This window comes from Sciurus vulgaris (assembly GCF_902686455.1).
Source record: "Sciurus vulgaris genome assembly, chromosome: 5".
NCBI lineage: Eukaryota > Metazoa > Chordata > Mammalia > Rodentia > Sciuridae > Sciurus > Sciurus vulgaris.
The window spans coordinates 75376302-75397759 of NC_136465.1; the positions used below are offsets into that span (position 1 = coordinate 75376302).

General features: G+C 38.4%; 1 protein-coding gene across 6 annotated transcripts in view; it reads left to right on the forward strand.

The window, feature by feature from the left end:
* Positions 1 to 8164: 8164 nt before the first annotated feature.
* Positions 8165 to 21458, forward strand: part of LOC306662937 (uncharacterized protein) — a 28075-nt gene continuing 14781 nt past the window's right edge. For 3 of the 6 annotated variants that reach the window (XR_013764309.1, XR_013764310.1, XR_013764311.1), the window contains exons 1-2: positions 8165 to 8242; positions 20133 to 20222. Coding sequence is in view for 1 of the 6 variants with exons in the window: in XM_079143195.1 (XP_078999321.1) it covers positions 19606 to 19747; positions 20133 to 20222 (232 nt within the window). In the remaining 5 variants the exon portion in view is untranslated. Of the gene's footprint in view, positions 8243 to 10514; positions 10590 to 11171; positions 11508 to 18489; positions 19748 to 20132; positions 20223 to 21458 lie in introns of those variants that run through there. The other 3 variants (XR_013764312.1, XR_013764313.1, XM_079143195.1) reach the window with 3 other exon arrangements.

Below are 21458 nucleotides of genomic sequence, written 5' to 3' on the forward strand. Positions count from 1 at the left end.
TTTCATGATTTTTTGGTTCTTTATCAGTGCAGGGGGAAAATAATATGCCAAAATAATATACCAGTCTGTGTTCTTCATGTTCATAGCTTCTCTAATGGTTTCAGATATGGATTTGTATGTAGTTAAGGCATGTCATTAGAACAACAAAAAAAATAAGTCATAAAACTTTAGGGTGAGATAATGGAGAAATACCATTTTACTGAGAGAAATTAGGCTTTACTTAACATTTTATTTGAAGGGAATTGTGCTAACAAATTTCGAACCTGGTGTCTTTAACAACTATCCAAAATATCTCTAATTACAGGTTCTGGGATTGTCTGTCTTAGAGAATACCATGATCCTGGAATGAGAAAAGCTTTTGGGAAGTGTGATGTGGATTACTGAATCCACGTCTTGTCCTTACTTCATTTTCTGTAAAATGACACTTGTACTTCTCTAAACTCTAAGCCTCAGTGACTTTGGATTGCTAGTGCCAAGGAAACATGGCATAATATATGACAACAGTAGGGATGGCACATGGAACCAGGAACCAAGTTAGGATGGGCCAGGAGTGGATATCCGTTTTTAGTGTTCTCAGTGCATAGAGAACATGAAGATCATAAGGACTCTGCTGATCTGACAGCACCCCAGAGACCTCATGAAGGTGTTTCATAATGTTTCTTACTCAACTTTTGTCTCAATCTTGATTGCATGTGATATTATCTGTGAGGTGGCATGTGAAGACGTCCATGATGGTATTGAGATCAGGGAGGAGAAAGAGTTGGAATCAGGTGAATGTCTCTTACCTTTCCTAGCATGTTCTCCCCATAAACCATTATCTGGGGTTTATCACCAGATAATGTGTGGCAATATCTGCACCCAGCATTTCTAATTCCCACCTCAGAAATCTAGTTGCCTTTATGCACTGAGAGTGTGAAGATCAAATTGGTTTCAGAGATGTTCTAGGTAATGCAAGCAAATATCCTCTAGGGAATGGGGGATGAGATAGGATATGGCTTTTATACAGAAGAGACACTGAAGGTAACAGTGCTTAGGGAATTTTGAACATCTATCCTTTGAGAAGGAGCATCTGATTCTCGTGGGAACATCCTATAGGGAATGGAATGACTGCTTTTCTAACTTAAATGTTTCTAGCTTACACTCTATTTTCTTTTTATTTTTCTCACACCTTTTGACTGTCTTATGACCTCAAAGAATAGGAACCAGTCTGTGTTCTTCATGTTCATAGCTTCTCTAATGGTTTCAGATATGGATTTGTATGTAGTTAAGGTATGTCATTAGAACAACAAAAAAATAAGTCATAAAACTTTAGGGTGAGATAATGGAGAAATACCATTTTACTGAGAGAAATTAGGCTTTACTTAACATTTTATTTGAAGGGAATTGTGCTAACAAATTTCGAACCTGGTGTCTTTAACAACTATCCAAAATATCTCTAATTACAGGTTCTGGGATTGTCTGTACTTGAAGGGGTCACAAGATTTGCATAGCAAAATACCACTCCACACGTGAAATAACTGAAAGTGGATAACATGGGACTTTCTCAAGGTCACACAGAAGTCACTGTTAGATCCAGAATGACCCTTATCCTGATCCCTAGAGACAGATCCACATCAGCTTCATGCTTTCCATCAGGGACTCTTATCTGCTATTAGAGGACGGAATGCTGATGGCCTAGAAAACAGTAACAAAAACAAATGATTTTCTGGGCCCTCAATTCTTTTTTAGCTTTATCTACATGAAATTGATGAGATTTTCATACCCAGGGCCGCTTTCCTGGAAGTGGGACCTAAGGGACAGCATAGCACCACCTTGTGCTGTCTGATTGCTCTGCTGTCACTGTCTTGACATTCTTAGTACTTTTGAGACAGGAGATTCTTCATTTTAATTTTGTCCTGAGCCTTACAAATTCTTTTCCCCAGAGGACAGTTCTTCATAGACAGGAAACGGTGAGGTTCAGTATTCAGAAGTCACTATTTCCTGGGAGAATGAGTTTGAGTCATTAATTGCCAAACCTTCCTGGCAAAGACAAAACTTGAATGGGCTCATAATTTTTATTCTCAATAAGGATTGTGTTCTCAAATCATTTCTCTTATTTATAGGCATCTTTAGGGACATGGGAAGAGGTTGGATCTTGTGACAGGTTCCCGTCTACAGTTACAGTCACATATGCATTTCACAATGCTGTGACCTTATCTTTCCAGTCACAACAATGACATGAATTATAAAAAGATATTTTTGTGTTAATTCAGGATATATAACAAAGCGAGAAATACAGTAAAAAAAGGACATAACACTGATACATTATTTTGATACTTTAAAGTTTCTAATATATCAGGATTTCTTGTTCAAGCATTCATTTTTCACTAGGCAGGGTTTGGGTGAGGGACAGTAATTACTCCATAATTATTTTAGACCCACAGAAGGACTGGTTACATAATTTTCATGACCTAATACAAGATAAAAAAGTGGGATTTCTTGTTTAAAAACTATTAATATGTTCACAATGGATCTAGAGCTTTCAACAATGCATGAGCCCTTCTGATCATGGACTGTGCAATTCTATAGGCCCCATGCCCATAGAGTTGTCCCTGATCCACAGTATCTCAGAGTTTACTGACCAAATAAACCACAGCCTGTGTGAAGGTAGTCTAGTCCCTTGGAGGAGAAAAATCATGGCAACTATACTCCCTTGACTTTTAGTAAAACCTGGGATTATCCCTGGGGGCCTTTTTGCAGTTGGGATCCAGTTCCAAAGTTTCTTAATGAAATACATGGTAATGAAGCTGTACCTTCCTGCCACCAATTTCCTAACAGAAATTGTGGGAAATATGTGACGTTCACAATTCTTTTTTTTTTTTTTTTTTCCTTTTGATCCCATGTCCCTGATTATTTGTATAGACTGAGAAATAGTTCTTTGGAGTGTCACCTACCAGAGATATTTGCCAGACAGTGATCTGTGATCAATAAGTTTGTGCTATCCTGTGTGTTTAATGTTGTTTAAAAATTATCTCAATCTGGGTCCCTAAATTGCTGTTTTTACCTTACCCATGATTTTGATGCCTCTAGGGGGCTCTGTTTTGTCTTCTGGTCATAATCATCACCCTATTTGCTATTTCTGTGTTTTTACAATCTCAAAGGAGGAAGATCTGGCAGAGGAGAACCTTCTGAATGAAGAAGAGGTATCTGGAAATGAGTAGTCTAAGCTCAAAGAATCTGGAAGATTCTTGAAGAGCCAGGGTTCCCGTACTGACACAGATACAGATACATTTTGGTTAAGGCTAGAGTTTCAGAAACCCTCACAGTGTGCATTCAGATAGAAGAATGGTGGCTTGTCTTTCATTTTTACATAAATCATCCAATAATAAATACTTTGACCATTCTACACAAGTTCTGTGTCATTGAGAATTGGATGTGAACACCTAGAAATGCCAACACAAAATTCTCTTATAACATTCATAATGTGGCCATTTTAACTGAGAGGTTTATTTATTTCTGGTGGGTGAAACTCAAGGTGAGTTACTTATGGTCAAACTTAGCTGAGTCCAGGCCCAGCTGACACTTTGCAGTAAAAAACAAATGAATATTCTAGAAATGTTTGATGCTCATTATAGTATCTTTTCTTGCATAATTTTTCCCTCACCCAATAACTCTGGAATTTGGTTACATGGAAGCAGATGCAGGTGTGACAGGACCTCTTGGGTAAAATTAAAGTAGTTCAAACATTAGAAATCTAAAAATTTCTCACAGGCTTAATTCTAATAGGAAGGTTCAGAAGTAAGTTGGAAACAGAACATTTTTAAATTATTAACTTTGAAACTTTGGCTGTGAAGTTTTTCAGATTCAATTTGTTTCCAAGCCCATTTCTACATTTTCATGGTTGAGTTACTGAGTATAACACCTCATGGAACATGATAACGATCTCTTATCTCTACCTTTCCCAGTAAAGACTGTCCTCATACTTTCTCAACTATGAAGATGGTTTTTGTTTTGTTCTGTTTTATTAATGAATTTATTTACTTCTACTGTGCTGATTGTTGAACCCACGGCCCTTGCTATACCACTGAGCTACACTCCCAAAGCCGCAGTATTTTAAAATGTAAATAAATTCATGTGACCCGATAACATTGTTAGGTTTTATTTGGGGAAATGATTTTCAGTTCCCTGTTCATTTCCTCTGTCTGTGGGAAAAGATGAGAAACACCCTGTCTCTTCTCAGGTAATAGCAGTGCTGGAAGTGGATTGGGGTCAGGGTTAGTGATGTTCTGTTAGGGCGTAGACTAATCTTGTTCCCTCTAGAATATTCTAGAAGATATGGATGCATGATACCTTGAAAACTAGGTTTATTATAACTATTTATACTCTCTCTAAGATATCTCTCTTTCTCCCTATCTTTGAATTACTTGATTTGAAAAAAATATGAGGTAACCCTCTATGTTCAAGCTGGGAATAGGGGAAATTCAAATGATCAATTTTTAAGCAAGAAAAATGTGTCTATTCTTTTCCACATTCCATCCCAATATGTTCCCCCCACCCCCTTCCACTGAGGGGAACGAGGTTATTTCTGACCTGCTGTGGTAGGTTAACGGAATAACACACTGTACAGAGTAAGGTCAGACTTGCTAACCTCTGAGCTTCCCAGGAAAATCATTAGAGCTCACATGTGTGCTGGGAGTAAACATAACATCGGCAGGTAATAAGTCAAAGTTTTCAATTCTTTCAATAATGAGAAAGGACGTGGATGAAGCATTAGCTCTGTATACACTCTGCGGGATTTCTAATGGCTCTTGGGTGTGTCAAGCTATCATATTGCCAAGTACTATGTCCTGTAAGTGGCTCTTGTTGAATTTTCAGTCTCTTGTTTTCACGTTTACTCCCCCATGTCTATCTTCTTTCTGCCCCATTTCCCTTAATATATGGACATCTTACTGCTTCTTCCTTATCCAAAATATTACTCTTAATGGTTTATTTTATGTAGTCAGTATTTACTGATGTTTGGTGTAAAAGGGAAGGTAAGGAGTACTACAACCTGGAGCAAGATGTGAACATCATCAAATTAACCTAATTTTAATACCCTATTGTTGTACCCTCCAATCCCTTCCACCCAAGGAAATTTCTCTTTGTAATGCTTTCCATTAAATTTAACCCTAATTGTGACAATAACTTACTACAGAGTCTCTTTGATCTCTCAGTTGCCCTTTCCTGATTTCTTCCTTTTATAAGTTTTGAAATGGCTCTTGGGATTTGAAAAGTCCTCTTGGGATTGACCCTCTTGCCTCAGGTATAGAGAGGTAACAGAAGAGTAAATCAATTAAATGTTCTTTCAAAAGAGGCAAAGTGGAGGAATTTTGTCTACTTCATATCTTTTTTTTTTTTTTTTTTTTCAGTGCTGGGGATTGAACCCAGGGCCTTAGTGCTTGCAAGGCAAGTGCTCTACCAACTGAGCTATATCCCCAGCCCCATATCTTATACTTTGTTCTTGGTTAGGAAATCAAAGAAAATTTTATTTTCATTGGTTGACCAGTTTTGATTCCCTGATTCTCACACAATGAGCTCTTGTGTACACAAGCTGACCCCACCAAATAGGATTTGTAGCTATTTGGAGTCTAGTCCACACTCATGATTTGGTCCAACAAGGACTGCCCAAATAGAAACATGACAGAGGTTTGGCAAACTGATCAGTCTGGTTTGCAAGGGCTAATAGGAACCTTGTCAACATAGCAGACTTACAGTTAGGAAGATGAATCAAATTATAATAATTGGGCACTGACCGATCTCCTGTAATGCAGTATACGTTAACTTTTATGACTGTTACCCACATCCCATCCCCATTTCCTGAATACAAATGCAACTGCTGTTATTTTATATATATATATATATATATATAGCAAAAATTTCCTTCCTGTTATATACCACTATGGTTGTAATTGCAAATGGGTGTAATGATGAGCAGAAAAACATCCTGCACCTTTGGTCATATCTGATTATCGGTAACGCAGGAGGCCTTGCTGAGCTCTGCTTGGCAGAAAATTGTGGTGTGACTTGCGTATCTTAGATTGCTCCGAAATATCTACAGCAACTACATCGTTTCCTAAACTACCAGGCTCACCATTGATCAATCATAGAGATAAAGGGGCATTGAATTTTAGAAATTTGAATTTGATGTATTAATTGGTAACTTTTCATGTAGTTTGGCTCAGAAGTGACAACTATTTGTATCATGTTCTCTAATATAAATATTTCCTCTTAAATAATGTGTTTTATTGGCAATGTCTCCATTTTCCTGCCAAATCAGTGAACAAACAGGGGCTTCCCATTTCCACAATCAACTCTGAAGAAATAGTGGTGAAAACGAGATTAACTATCTAAAGTATTTAGCACATTAGAGTAAATTTGTCCTTGGGTAGATTAAAACCTGTATTAAAGTGGTAAATGAGGGTCATGGATCATGAAAGGGTTTTGTCTGAGAAGAGGACGGCAGGGCAGGCAATGAAAAGTGTGAACTATAGGAAAGTTCTGATCAGGCATTTCCCCAATTCATTTTATCACTTGCTCTATAGCCACAGATATTTGTGGAAATAATCAAAGCTAGTCCATGTGTCCATGGCTCATCAGGGAAGTATAAGTGTTCCTAAATTAAAACGCTAATCAAAGAATTTAAAACAGGGTGAATATAGTTGAAGAACAAATTTTTGAGTTGGAATATTGGTTTACCAAGAAGGTAAGAAGAGAGAATAGAGGCAGAACTTATCTCTAGAACACTAAAGGACATAGAGCATCTGTTTATCAGGAGTCCTAGAAGGAATGAAACATAAGCCTAGGGAAAAGGAAAAAAAAAAAAAAAAAGAAATGAAGAACTATTAGTTGAAAATTTCAGAGAAGTAAAAAAAAAAAAAAAAAAAAAAAAAAAAAAAGCCTTATTTTGAAAAGACTTAAGTATGATAAATAATGATAATCACAGGCAGACAAAATTAGAATAAGATATAGTTCATGCATGAATAATTATGTCAAAATGGATTCTACTGTCATATATAACTAAAGAGAACCAATAAAAAAAAGCACTAAAGTAAAATTTCCAAAAAATGGTCATGTGATCTGCTAGGAGGCAAGAATCAAACTGACTCTAAAATTTTCAAAAGCAGTGTTGCTTATAAAAAAATAAATAAAGAAATAACTTTAAAGAATAAAATGCAAGAACTTTGAACTTAGAATTGTATTTACAGCAAAAATATCATTCTTAAGAGAGGGATAAATGTATTATCAGTTAAATAAGTTCAGAACTTTATAAAATATATATTGTGCTGCCACTAACCAAAAAAAAAAAGAGTAAGCTCAATTCAACAATAAGCATAAGGAAATTGCTATGTTTTTCAAAGATCAAGCTTAGTAAAACACAGGACTAGATTGTTTATTGTTGAGTTTCATCAAACTATCATGGAATAATTTTTCTTTTACACAAAAAGAAAATCAGAACAAAAATAGAGAAAAAAAATCCATCCTATTTAGTCTTGGCAATTCTTGTGTTTCTATGAATTTATACAGTTCATCTAGATTATCCAGTTTTTTGGTGTACAATTGTTCATAGTACTCTCATAATTTAAAAAATTCCATAGAATTGGCAACAAAGCCTTCATTTTCATTTCTAATTTTAGTAATTTTTGTCTTCTCTTATTCTTATTTCTTTAGTTAAAGGTTTATCAATCTTTTGAATTTTTTTGTACTGGGGATTTTAATCCAGGGACTCTTTACCACTGAGCCACATCCTCAGCTCCCCTCCTACCCTGCCCTGTTTTTAAGATTTTGAGGCAGGGTCTCATTACATTGTTTAGGACCCCAATATATTTCTGAGGCTGGTCTTGAACTTGCAGTGCTCCTGCATTGGTCCCCTTTTAGCTGGGATTACAGGAATGCACCAGATTACTCTGCTAAAGGTTTGTCAATCTTGTTAGTCTTTTCAAAGATAAAGTAATAATTTTCATTTTTTTTTCTGGCCTCTATTCTATTTATCTTTAATCTAATCCCTATTATTTCTGTCCTTCTGCTTGATTTGAGTTTAGTTTGATTCTCCTGTTTCTAGGTTCTCTGGATTTCTATTTCTCCCTGCAAAGATAGGTTGCTGATTTGAACCTTCCTCTTTTTTTTTTTTTTGGTGGTGGTTGGATCGAACCTAGGGCCTTGTGCTTGCAAGGCAAGCACTCTACCGACTGAGCTATCTCCCCAGCCCAGAACCTTCTTTTTTCATGTAAGTATTTATAGCTGTAATTTCCCCCTTACTCCTGCTCTCACTAAATGCCGTAAGTTTTGTCATGTTGTGTTTTCATTTTCATTCACCTCTAAAGTATTTTCTAATTTCCCTTATGATTTTTCTTTGATCCATTGGTTGCTTGAGTGTTGTTTAATTTCCATGAGTTTGTGATTTTTCCTGTCGTGCTTCTGTTGTTGATTTCTAAGAAGATATAGTAGTCCCCTCTTGTCCACAGGGATGACGTTCTAAGACCCTCAGTGGATGCTTAAAACTGTGGATAGTACTGAGCCCAAAATATACCACACTTTTTTCCTAAATGCACATGCCTCTGATTAAGTTTAATCTATAAATTAGTCACAGTAAAAGATTAACAGTGATAATGAATAATCAAACCAAACAATTATAAAAATGTAATAGCTATGTGAATGTGGTCTCTCTCAGTCTTAGAATACTGTATTATATGGTACACTGGACAAAAGGATAATTCACCTCTTGGTGTGGTAAACAGGAATGCTTCAAGATGTCATTATTCTCCTCAGAATGGCACACATTTTTAAAAATTGAAAATTATTTTGTTTTAATTTTCCAGTTAATGTTTTTGAGTTTTCTTACTCATGAACATAGAGTATCTCTTTTTTTTCCCTCTTATTTTTAATTGGCAATAGAGGATAATTTTAATCGAATTGAAAGTAATATAATAAAGAAAATGAAAGGTTGATAAAGTATCTCTTTATTCAGTCCTTTGCTATCTTTCCTTAGTTTTAGTTTTCCTCTTTTAATTCTCTTACATATTTTGCTAAATTTATGCCTAAGTGCTTCATTTTTGAGATGCTTACATACATGTTAACATGTTTTTAATTTCCAGTACAACTTGTTCTTTTCTGGTGTATACTAGAGTGATTGGCTTTAGTGCAGTAACTTTATATCCTGCAACATTGCTGTATTCACTTTCTATTTCCAGGAATTCTTGCTTTTGTTGTTGATTCTTTCGATTTTTTCTACAATCATTTCATCTGTAAACAAATTTTTTTTTAAATTTTTTTCCTTCTACATCTATATACCTTTTGTTTCCTTCTCTTGTCTTATTGCATTTCAGTACTTCTTAATTGTGTTAAAAAGGCATAGTGAGAGGGGATGGCCTTCATCCTTGTCTGTTTCTGACCAGAGTAGGAATCTTTGATTTTCTTACCAATACCTGTAGGTTTTACTGTAGAACTTTTTTATCAAGTGAGGAAGTTCCCCCTACATCCCTGGTTTGCTGAAAGTTTGTTGTTTTTAATCATGCACAGGTGTTGAATTTTTCAAATGTTTTTCTGCATGTATTGATATACTCATATGATTTTTCTTTTCTGTCTTGTTGATGTGATATTAATTGAGCTTTCAATATTGAACCAGTCTTGCATACCTAGAATAAATCCTACTTGCTCATGTTATATAATTCTTTTAATACAGTACTAGATTCTACTATTTTTTTTTAAGAATTTTGCTTCTACATTCATAAGGGATGTTGGACTGTAATTTTCTTTTCCTGCAATCCTTTATCTGGTATTAGAGTAATGCTGGCCTCATAGAATGAGTTAGGAAATATAATATTCCTTTTGCTTTTATTCTTTGAATAAGAATTTTGAAAAGTGTTCACATTGTTGTTCAGCTGCTCTATTTAGTAGCAGCCCAAAAGGAATAAGGTTATTTTTATTTATTTATTTATTTTTCCTACTGGGAACAAATACCTTTGTGTTTGGACAAATGTTGTGGATCTTCTCAGTTTCTGTGCTCCCTCCTACAGCAGTTGAACTAAAGCCAGAATTGGGGACAGGCGGTTAGTGTAGAAATAGGGGATCGGGTCAAATCTGGGAAATGGAGGCCATGAAAGCCATCTGCCTCTGGAAGTTGGAGACTGCCCCTGGGAGAATGGAATGTCAAGGATCTCCAGAGCCCATTGATTACCAAATTTACCTGTAAATTCACCTTATCAAGGACTATAGGCAAGGAGCTGCTAATTAATGCCCCCTGGGCCCTTGCCTGGCTGAATCACTTTGACCCTCCTCCTGCCCATTCACTTCTCACTTTATGCATCTCACCTGCAAAACCAGGCCTAGTCACATAGGCAGGAAGGAGAGATAAGGGAGTGGGGGGGGGAGAACTGGAGAACAAAAGAGACCTTAACCTATAAAGGATGTAGGGCATGCCCACTTGGGATTGTAGAACATCAGCCATGGGATGATCCTCCAGGGAGAAGTCTGTATTATTACTACCTTTAAATAAAGCCTGCTTAATATGCTTGCCTTGGCGTGATTCTCTAGTGTTCAAACTTCAACATTAGAGGGAGCAGAACTGGTAAGTGGTAAGTGGCGGTATCAGAACTTTGAAATGTTCTGTGGTTCATCTTTGGTGTTGTGTGTCCTCCACCATTAGGAGACTTCTGTTTGGTGTTAGTGTTAGGCATTAAGGCACAGTTATGGTTCGTCACTAGCTCCCAGAAACGCTCCACAGATACAGGTCTCACACAAGGAACTTTTATTTTATGCAGACGATTCACGTCTGCATGGGGGAAGGGGAAGAAAGAAAAGAGAGAACATGGCGCAAGGTTTCTCTCAGACATAGGAATTTCGCAGGCTGAGAGGAACCAATCGCGGAGGAGAATTCTTACAGACTGACTGATGGACCAATGACAGAACGCTAACGTGGGAGGCAGGAAGATTACGGCAACGTAAGCCGGAAATTCCTGTGAGAGGCAGGTGAACCCAGATTGACAGGTGGTGAGGGAAGCCAGATTCCTGTAATGGGAGAGGCAGGGAGAAAGCAGATTGACAGGTGGTGGGGGAAGCCAGATTCCTTACAGTTAGCAGTGTTGGTTCATAAGGCCAAGACAGTTTCCTACACTTGCTTCAGAGGTACAGTTGTTGCTTCAACCTTTAAAAGAGAATGAATCTTTGTACCTTGAAAAGAAGAGGCCAACTTATTTTGCTTCTACTCCTTCCTTAGAAGAACTGAACTATTTGCTACACCCTAAAGTGAAAGTGTTGCTTTCCCTTATCTGATGACTTAAGATTTTTGCTTCATAGAGGAGAAAGTTTTAGAGAAGACAGAACTTTGCTTTTCTCCCTCAGCAGTTCTTGATCAACTCTTGCCCTCCTATGTTGTCTCCTGTGCTGCTCCCAATCTTTTTGATGGAAGCCCAGGAGGAAGACACTGAGTGTGAAGTACCTTTGTGTCTCCTACCTCAACAATTCAACACTGACAAGGAAGTCCATGCTTTATGGTTAGCAACTCTTTCGAATTATATTATTATTTTTTTTTGAGTGGATTGTCCACTCAGGATCTGGATTACTTGGATAATATGTGAGTGCATTTAAAAAAATAAGTTAAAAGAAGTAAAGGTATGGCTTTTTAGCTCACCTTTTTTTCAGTGTTAAAGAGAAGAAATATTCTTTGTAGCTTTCTACAGTCTTAACAGAAATGGATGTTTCAAAAATTGTTATTTTAAAGTTCTAGCCTGTTTATGACAGACTTATCATCTGTAAAACTGTTTATGTTGTCTGTTTTCTCCCTCTTTTATCCCGACTCTTATTAGGCCTAAAAAGTTTTGACTGAATGCTAGATTTTTTTTTTTAAATGAAAAATTTTGTTCTGACTTGACATAATCTTTCCCCAAAAATCCTTTTTATTTCTTAAGGCAGAGCCAATCATAAGAAATCAGTTTGGGTGGTAATTTTGTTAGGGCTAAGATTACTTTTGGGCTACTCCTTTTTTAGGTTATAGCCCTCCAGAAAATTTCAGTTTTATCTAGAGTTCAGAAGGATTCATATGCCTGGAGGAGCCTGAGTTTTAATCTTAGTTTCTACAGATTCAAGAACCTGTTGAAAACTAAATACTATTTTTTTTAAATTTAGTGTAATTTAACTTACCCCCAAGCCCACTTTAATTTGGATTGAGTTATGTTCTCTTGGTATGTGTGTGTGTGTGTGTGTGTGTGTGTTAGACATGCTTATTTTTAATTAATCTTCTAGTTTTTATGTATTAATTCACATACATTTAAAATTTTTCATTTGGTAATGCTCTGGGTTATAAATTGTTCCACATTCTGACCCAATTAAATTTAGGTTAGTTTGCAATGGCCGTCTTTGAAACATTACTTGAGGTTTGTTTCAACACATAGGGTCTTAATTACCAATCTCCTCATTTACCTGGCTTAGTCTTCTAGTTAGACTATCCTTGGATTGTTACTTTTATGAAACTACAGCCTCCTCTAAGTTGATTAGAAACAAAATCTCCATTGTTTTTGATGGTGCCTTTGATACCGCCATTTACCAGTGACGAGTTCTGCTCCCTCTAATGTTGAAGTTTGAACACTAGAGAATCATGCCAAGGCAAGCATATTAAGCAGGTTTTATTTAAAGGTAGTAATAATACAGACTTCTCCTGGGAGGGAGAAGGAGGCCATGGCTGATGTTCTACAATCCCAAGTGAGCATGCCCTACATCTTTTATAGGTTAAGGTCTCTTTTGTTCTCCAGTTCTCCGCCCCCCCCCCCCCCACTCCCTTATCTCTCCTTCCTGCCTATGTGACTAGGCCTGGTTTTGCAGGTGAGATGCATAAAGTGAGAAGTGAATGGGCAGGAGGAGGGTCAAAGTGATTCAGCCAGGCAAGGGCCCAGGGGGCATTAATTAGCAGCTCCTTGCCTGTAGTCCTTGATAAGGTGAATTTACAGGTAAATTTGGTAATCAATGGGCTCTGGAGATCCTTGACATTCCATTCTCCCAGGGGCAGTCTCCAACTTCCAGAGGCAGATGGCTTTCATGGCCTCCATTTCCCCGATTTGACCCGATCCCCTATTTCTACTAACTGTTCCCAATTCTGGCTTCACCTTTATGCTTGAATTTCCTGACAATCTGTCCATGGAAAACCAGTTACCTTGGGAACAACTGTTGTGTTAGCTTTTTGTTGCTGTGACCAAAATACCTAAAAGACCAATTTAGAGGAGGAAAAGTTTATTTTTGGCTCATTGTTTCGGAGACTTAGTCCATGGTCAGTCAACACCATGATTCTGGGATTGGTGGAGGAAAGCTGCTCAGCTCATGGTGGCTGGGAAGTGGAGAAAGTCGGGAAGATACACCCTCCCAGGGCATGTGCACGGTGAACTTCATCCTCTAGCCACACCCCATCTGCCTACTGTTGGCATCTAGTTAGTCCATTCAAATTAGGATAGGATTATTAGGTCACAACTCTCAAAATTTAATAATTTCACCTCTGAATATTCCTGCATTTAATACAAGAGCTTTTGAAGGCACTTCATGTCTAAACCATAACAACTCTTGATACCTCTGTTCCTACAGACAAAATCCCTGAGCAAAACACCACCACTCTGTGGCTTGGTGTAAAACCCACTTCACTTGAACTTAGGTTGCTGAAAGCTCAGTCCTTGTCCCCAGTGCCAATTAATGCCAATTTAATGATGAGCACACCGTTTGGAGAAAAAGGAAAAAGTTGTTTTATTGCTTTGCTAGCAAAGGAGAAACACGGGAATCCTGTCCCAGACACTGTGATTTTGCTCATCAGTAGGAACAAGGAAGTTTTAAAGGAGTCATTCAAAGGCCACTTTCCAGGTGTGCCCTGAAGGGGAGGTCCCAGGGCCCCTGGATGGTGTGTTAACATTCACTTGTTAATTTGGAAGATATTCACTTCCTAGATCCTCTGGCCAGATATCTCCCTCCTGTGGAGTACAGATAGCTCAGGGTAATCTTGTTTCCTGCCCCCAGGTTAGGGAGGGGGAGAGGGAGAAGAGGAAAAAGGAAAACTTGTCCCTTTCAAAAATAAGCCTCAGAGCTACATTCAAAAGGTGAAGTGGTCCTCCGTTACACTTAGACTCCTGCTTTATAACCAGAGTGCTAGGCTGATATAATCTCTGATCCTCTCTGTTGATTTGGCTGGCATGAAGCCTCAGTCCTTGAACTAGCTGGAGAGGATGAAAAATTGTGGTAGCCTGCCCAACTTAGGGAGATTCTGTAGCCCTAGAAGAGAGTGTGGAGGAGAGGGGGCCTTGCATTCCCGGCTTCATCCACCAGTTTTTATTGTAAGACCCCAAAAAGGAGACCCTAACTCTGTCCCACGGATCAACAGCAACCCCAATCAACCACAGGAGGTGTCACTTGATGCAAACCACAAGAGACTTTTATTCCAGTGCGCTGGGACCCAACTCGTGACTCACTCAGGAGTCGAGGAGTCAAGTCCCTAGCAGAAAATCTTACAAGTTTATAAAGGCAGAAACCACACATCGGGAGCGGTCGCACACGGAAGGGAAAAGGGGAACAAAGCCGCTGGGAAATTCCAAAGGGGGTCTGGGTTTGCTGATAACATACAACATGTTTCACAATGTTTTACAACAGGGCGTAGATTCTGGTCAACAGTTTCTGGTAATCTTATATCCTGGAACAGCTTTAACGGCTTTGTTCCCATCACTGGGAGGGAGACCTTAGGGAGTTGAGATAAAACAGCTTAAAAAAATGTCCATTCTTTCATTATTATTCTCAGTTGGAGGGTGAAGGTGGGTTGTCCTTCAAGTGCATTAGGTTTTTGCTTTCTTATGATGTTTAGTCAGGTTCCTTGAATTTTTCTCCACTTGATTTATACTGTTATGACACTATCCAGAGAATCTAAATACTGTTTGGTTTTATAGACAGTGATTTTCACTTTTTCTAATGTTTCTCTGAGAAGAGAATCTATGGAACAACTCATGTTACTGATACCGGTGGTGATGAAAGCCAATAAGGGCCGAGTTCTTTTCCCCAGGTGTTGAAGATTGAACACCTAAGAAACACTGAGGCAGGCACAGGAAGCAAGTTTTATTTAAAGAATAGAAACAGACATCTCAGCAGAGAAGGTGGGCCAGAGCTGGGATCCAATGAAGTGGGAGTGTCCTGCCCCTTTTATAAATTTTAGATTCTCTTTTTTTCTCTTGCCTCCCTTTATCTTTCCCCACCCTGCCTACTTGACCAAATGGTGGGCCAAAAGGTGAGACCTGAAAGGGGAAGTAATTCAGGCAGTAAGGTAACAGCCAGGAGTTAACAACTCTTACAATTCCCTGCAGGGAGGGACAATTCCTAGGGCCGGTTACCTTAGCAACAGGTTGGAGCAGGAGCAGGGGGAAGGGCTTTGAAAGGAGGAGGGGGAAAGGACAGCATTTGATTTTCTTTCCAATCAGCCTTCCCCATGAGACCCAATTATTTATTACATATATTAACTGTCTTCTTGCCCCCCGCCCACTACCATTACAGAATTCTCTCTACTTTGTTACCTTAGAACACAATGACACAGTCCTGGTTTGATTCTTGCCCCACTCTGGAATCAAGCACACCTACAAGTATGTTGTGTATGTCAAAATAAATCAATTTTCTCTAGGTTTGCTTATTGCTACTGGTATTTCATTATTCCTATGCCCTCTCCATGGATAAAGATCAAAAAATTTACTCAAAAAAATAAATTTATGCAAATATATCATTTCTAGTCTACATGTATCTGTGCGCACACATGCAAGAACAAAACAGTCTTTAGTATGTTCTTCTAAAAAAGCACTACAATCAAAATAGCTGAGTTAATTTCCCTATTGCTTACTTATATAATAATTATAAGCCTATATGTGAGGGACACCAACATGCTACTCTTAACTTGTAGTAAACCATTTGTTATGGTTTGGATAGGAGGTGTTAGCCAAAAGCCCCTATGTTAAAGAAAGAATGTCCAGAAGTGAAATCATTAGATTATGAAAGCTATGACTTAATCGATCTATTTGAATTTGAATGGACTAACGTGGTAACTGTAGGCAGGTGAGGTATGGCTGAAAGAGATGGATCACTGGGGGCATCTTGGAAGGATTCCTTTGTCCTTTGGTTTCCTCGCCTTTTTTGTCTCTGAGATGAGAAACTTTTCCCAGATGTGCCCTTTGACCATGAGTTTTGGCCCCATTTGGGTCCAGAGCAATGAATTTGGCCAATCATAGACTGAACATCTGAAACCATGAGTCCAAAATAAACTTTTCTAAGTTGGTCTTCTTGGGTATTTTGGTCACAGTGATGAAAAATTGATTAACAAACCGTTATTCTCTCTCCTTCAAAGATGTTCTCTGGTATAGCTACCCTGGCAAGCAGTTTAGATTTTAAAATTTTAAAGTCTACTAACGTGCTAATATTTAGTGAAATAATAATAATAATAACTCCTACAAGGCTTAAATAAGCCATGAATGTATGTTTTGGTCTTTAACTGTAATAGCAAAAGAATATAACAAAATTGAAAGTGTACATAAAGAGAATGATTAAAGCATAGATTAATAGAAAATATAGTAATGTTATGGGGTGCAACTTAAAAACAGACTGATCACCACTGAGAAGTCCAAATTTAAGATTCTTTATCAAACCAGTGGCTGACTGTTTCACACAATGCCCCAAAAGTGGCTATTGGGAAAATAGCCCCGACCATAGGGTTGCAGGGGTTTTTATACCAAAAATCACATCAATCATAAGTGTCTGTTGCTATGGTTCGAAATTACAAACTAACATCATGAGATCATCAACAGAGGGGGAAATGGGTCAAAACGACCCTTACCTAGGTACTATAAGAGATCCCACGAAAACCACACCGGACACAGGAAATCACATAAGAGGGTTTATTAAGCAAATAGAGTGTTTCCCTGCAGGGTAAGAGAGAAAATAAGAGGAAAAGAAAGGGAAAAAGAAGGGGCGCGTGCTAGAGAGGTAGAAAGCGAGGAGGAGAAAGAAAGCACGTGAGTAGGAGAGAAAAGCAAGAGAAAAGATGGCAGGGTAGCTACTGTGAAGCAGTTGAATTCTGCCGGGCTAACAGGGGACCAATAACAGAGAAGGATACTTGCAAGCTGACTGATGAACAACCAATAGCTAGCTAGGATGTTCACAGACTGACAGTAGTTGGGAGGTGGGGAAATGACTGCAACAGAAAGAGTGGGGAAAGCAACTTTGTACATTACAGGTACAAACTAAAGAAAGGTTACTAACATCTGTTGTGCCTGGACCACCAGGTGTCATGCCCAAGCCCCGAACCACCCCCAAAGAGACCACAAGGGAGACCAAGCCATATGCAACCACAGAAAGAGACAGTTTATTCAAGCAGCTGCTCGGGCACTCGACACAGACCAGCTCAGCAGTCAATGCCCAGTATCCCGAGCACAAATTTACAAGCTGTTTTACACACTTCAGAAAAAGGGACTCAGTTTCTCTTTTACAATTGGAGGGTTTGTGTCCTTGTTTGCATATTAGGACATGTTTTGGCTGCAAAGTTTTAGTCACCACAGTAACCACTTGACCTGACAAGGTCAGCTTGAGCGCAGTCAGGAAGATTCCCGGTTACCTCTAGCAACAGCCTAAATCAACTGCCAAGGACATCCTGTTATCTAGGTAGGCTGATTTCAGCTTGTCTGTAGCTTTTCATTTTTAATCCCTTTTTAGCATCAGCAACTCTGGCAGCTTTTTAAGTTAACTTTTTGGGGCTTTACACATCCACACAATTACCATTCACATGGTATTTTGCTTAGGAGCAATAGGAATTAAAAGAGCAATTTTTCATTAAATAAGAATTGTGATTTTTGTATTGCTAAACATGTCTTGCTAAGTAACTGATGATGGATACAGAGGCGGAGTGTTCCCATGGGAGAAGCTTATTTCCTACATAACATGGAATCTCAGAGCAAACTGGAGTCTGTTTAGTAATTTCCCTTAGAGTCTGACCTATAACATTCTCATGGAGCCAGATCTGTCAGCCTATCACAGTAAGGTAAAGGATAAGAAGTTCATGTAATTGGCATGTCAGTTAGGACTCAGATGTCTCATCCTGTTCAGCATTGTGCTATTTTTAGTTTTTAGGAAGTGCCATGGTGGCAGTGGTTCTTATTTGTGCTTTGGGTGATAAATAGTTTTATGGACCTTGATAGAAAACATATACACAATACTCCTGGCAGACAAAAATTAAGCATGAAGTCTCCTGGAGATGGAATGTAGCAAGTCTTGGGAGCTACTAGAGACTATGAAGAAACATTACCAGCTTGTCAGTGATACCTCACTGGTCACCTTAGGGAAGGTTGAATTTAAAACTAGAATTGGGATCATTGTGCACACTAGGAAGTGGTAACAGGGCAGAGTTACCCTGTGGCAGCAGGCTGGGAATGTCTGGGAAAGTGACTTTAAACATAGACAATTTCTACTGTAAGGTATTCTTTAGAAATGGGAGAATGGACTGATCAAAATTCTTCAAAGAATTTTAGATGTGTTTGTGTAGTATTTTAGGAATGTAGAGATATTGCCTCAAAGGAAGTTCCATTGGTGGGTACTATGGCTTAAATGTGTCCCCTAAAATATTATGTGTTCAAAATTTAATCCCCTTAGAGGGTCTAATAAGAAATTATTGTATGAATAACGTCACTATGGCTGGAATGGATTAGTCATCCTGAGAGTGGGTTGTCATCAAGTGAGTCCAGCCCTTTGTGCTTGTCTCTTTTATATGCACTTACTTTCCTTGCATTGAGATGATGCAGACAAAAGCCTCTTACTAGGTATGGCCCCTCAATTTTAGAAAGTCTTCCAAAACTATGAATTGAATAAATCCTTATTCTTTAGAAATAACCCCGTTTGGTGGCATTCAGTTACAACAACAGAAAGCAGACTAAGATAATTAGCAAGGTTGTGTCCTTACACGAGGTAAGGTTTTGATCTGATCCCTGAGCTTTCTCCCTACTGTTTCTGGAATTGCTACCAAGGACTAGAGAGCATTTCTTGTTGTTTTAGAGCAACCCACCACCCAATATAATGTTTAGTTCAGAAGGCAAAATTTCTTTCAATTTTTAAAATAAAATGTCCTCTCCCTATTGATACACATGACTGGGCAGATATTCCCATAATTTATGCATTAGGCACACAGTCCTGACATAAATAAGTCAAGGCTGGGAATTCTAGGAAAAAGCACAAATTCTTTCTTTAGGAAAATGCATTCTTGGTCCTTCATGTAGACATAACACTGGTGAATAAGAATGATCTTTGTGCTGAGAAGTCTAGAGAAATAGGCCCTTCGCTTTGTATAGAGAGAGGTTCCAATGCAGCAAGATGTTTTTTCTGATTATCTGTGTAATAATCTACCAGTAGATTGTACTGACAATATGAAGTTTTAGGTTCAATAAAACTGTGGTAGTTATTCTTGTCCCTTTACAAATGTGACAAAGCTTAGCCAATCCCCACCCAGATCTTTACCACCCCATTGTCTCTGAAGTTGTGACTTCATCACTCTGGTCACCTAGGAGGTAATGCAGCTGAGACAGAGAATTCCATGTCCTCTTTCCCATCTCAATGGCGGAGATTGAACCAGTGGCTAGTTTATTTCCAAATGGTGTTCCTTGGCTCTATGCCTTGTTTGCTATGCTCTTTGTATTTTTTCTCTTTGTCATGTTCTCTCCCTTTTTACTTGAGATAGACCAACACATGAAGAAATGTAAGTGCTATGGTGGGAGTTATGGCATAGGGGAACTGTTGGAGAGAATATGTGTCTGGAGGGAGGAAATTTGTCTACTATACTGTGGGAAACAAGAAAATGATACTACTTTTCTGGTCTCAAAGGTCTAATGGACAGGGCTTACAAATCTTAGAAACCATAATCTTATATATGATTTAAGAACCTCAGAGACACAGATCAGAGTTGAGCTGGGAATTCCACTGCTGATAGCCTCAAAGAGCATGAGGAAGTATCCTGAGTCCTAACTGTGATGATTGATGTTAAAACCCCAGTATTAGGACATGGGGGACTCTATAGAATCTGGGGATATGTGAAGTTATTTCTGTACTATAGACCCTGACCCAGAGTGCTTTGTCTTACTTAGTCTTGCTTAGATGCAGGTATTCTCTACATAATGCTGTGCCTAAAGACAAAGATGGCAATGAGATAAAGATGGACCATTTGGGGAGGCCAGGTAAGAGTTCTTTTCCCTTTACCTCTGGGTTGTTTTTGCCATAAGCTGACAAATGTAGTCAGTTCACCAGGCTATGTGCTAGATAACTTGAGAACTCATGCTCAGATTCTTGTCTCAGTGAAACAGCCTTTTCCTGTTATGCACAGGACCTCTTCCTCCAAGTTTAGCCTAAGGGCTCTGAGTTTCTCTCCAGAGAGAACAATTTTCCAACAGAGGTGTGGTTTCAAGCACTCATTAACTCTTTTTGGTCAAGAAATTTCTCTTCAGTTATTTGTACTTGTGATGTTCTCTTCCTATCAAGGTTCCCTCTCAAGAAGAAGAAAGGTGGCTCTTCAACAAAAAGTGGTAATAAATCTGATGTTGTGATGGAGATGAAGGCAGACATACTCTGTATTAATAAGATCAACATACAAAAAGCCTGGGGGACATTAAAAGTCTCTCTTTATGGGTGACATTCTAATGACATTCTGTCCATTGATTCCTGCAGATTATCACTTTTTTTTTTTTTTTCTTGTTGTGCTGGGGATTGAACATAAGGCTTTGCACATGCTAAGGATGTACTCTACTCCTAAATTGAATCCTCAGTCCATGAGCATAACTCCTGCAGTCTGTGTATATAATGGGACTTGCCTCTTCCGTGGAAGTCAGTTCTGCCTTCCTTTTTCTTGCTTTTTAAGTCTCTGGATGTCACAGAGAGAGAGACCACACTGGATTCTAGGTTCTCTGGGCCCATCACATCATGCCTGCTCATGCATATGCTCATAAGACATTCTGCCCAGGTTTCCTCACATAAAATTTAAATATCCAGTTTATAAAAAGTTGCTTTGAGTAAACCAGGTTGAAAATCAGTTTCCACATAAACACATTTGGGAACTTTTTATGTATAAACTCAAGAGAAAAATGGTACTACACACATGGATTTGTAACATTCCCAAATACAACCAAAATATATGTTGGTTTTAGTTTTAGACAACCAGAATGTCTACTGTCAAAATGCCATCACATAAATGAGAATATATCCTTAAATGAGACTATGTGATTCAATTTTGTAGTTGGTAAGTAAAATGAATTGCCTCAAAATTTACATAAAGTCACTGTAACTCCTGTCATTTTTTACAAATTCTCCACTACCTCAATTCACATTTTACTTCCTACCTCTGCTGATGTTATTGAAATCCATGTTTGCTCTTGGAGCACAAAGTCAGAGTGAGTGATGGTTTCGAAGCGGCCAAATGG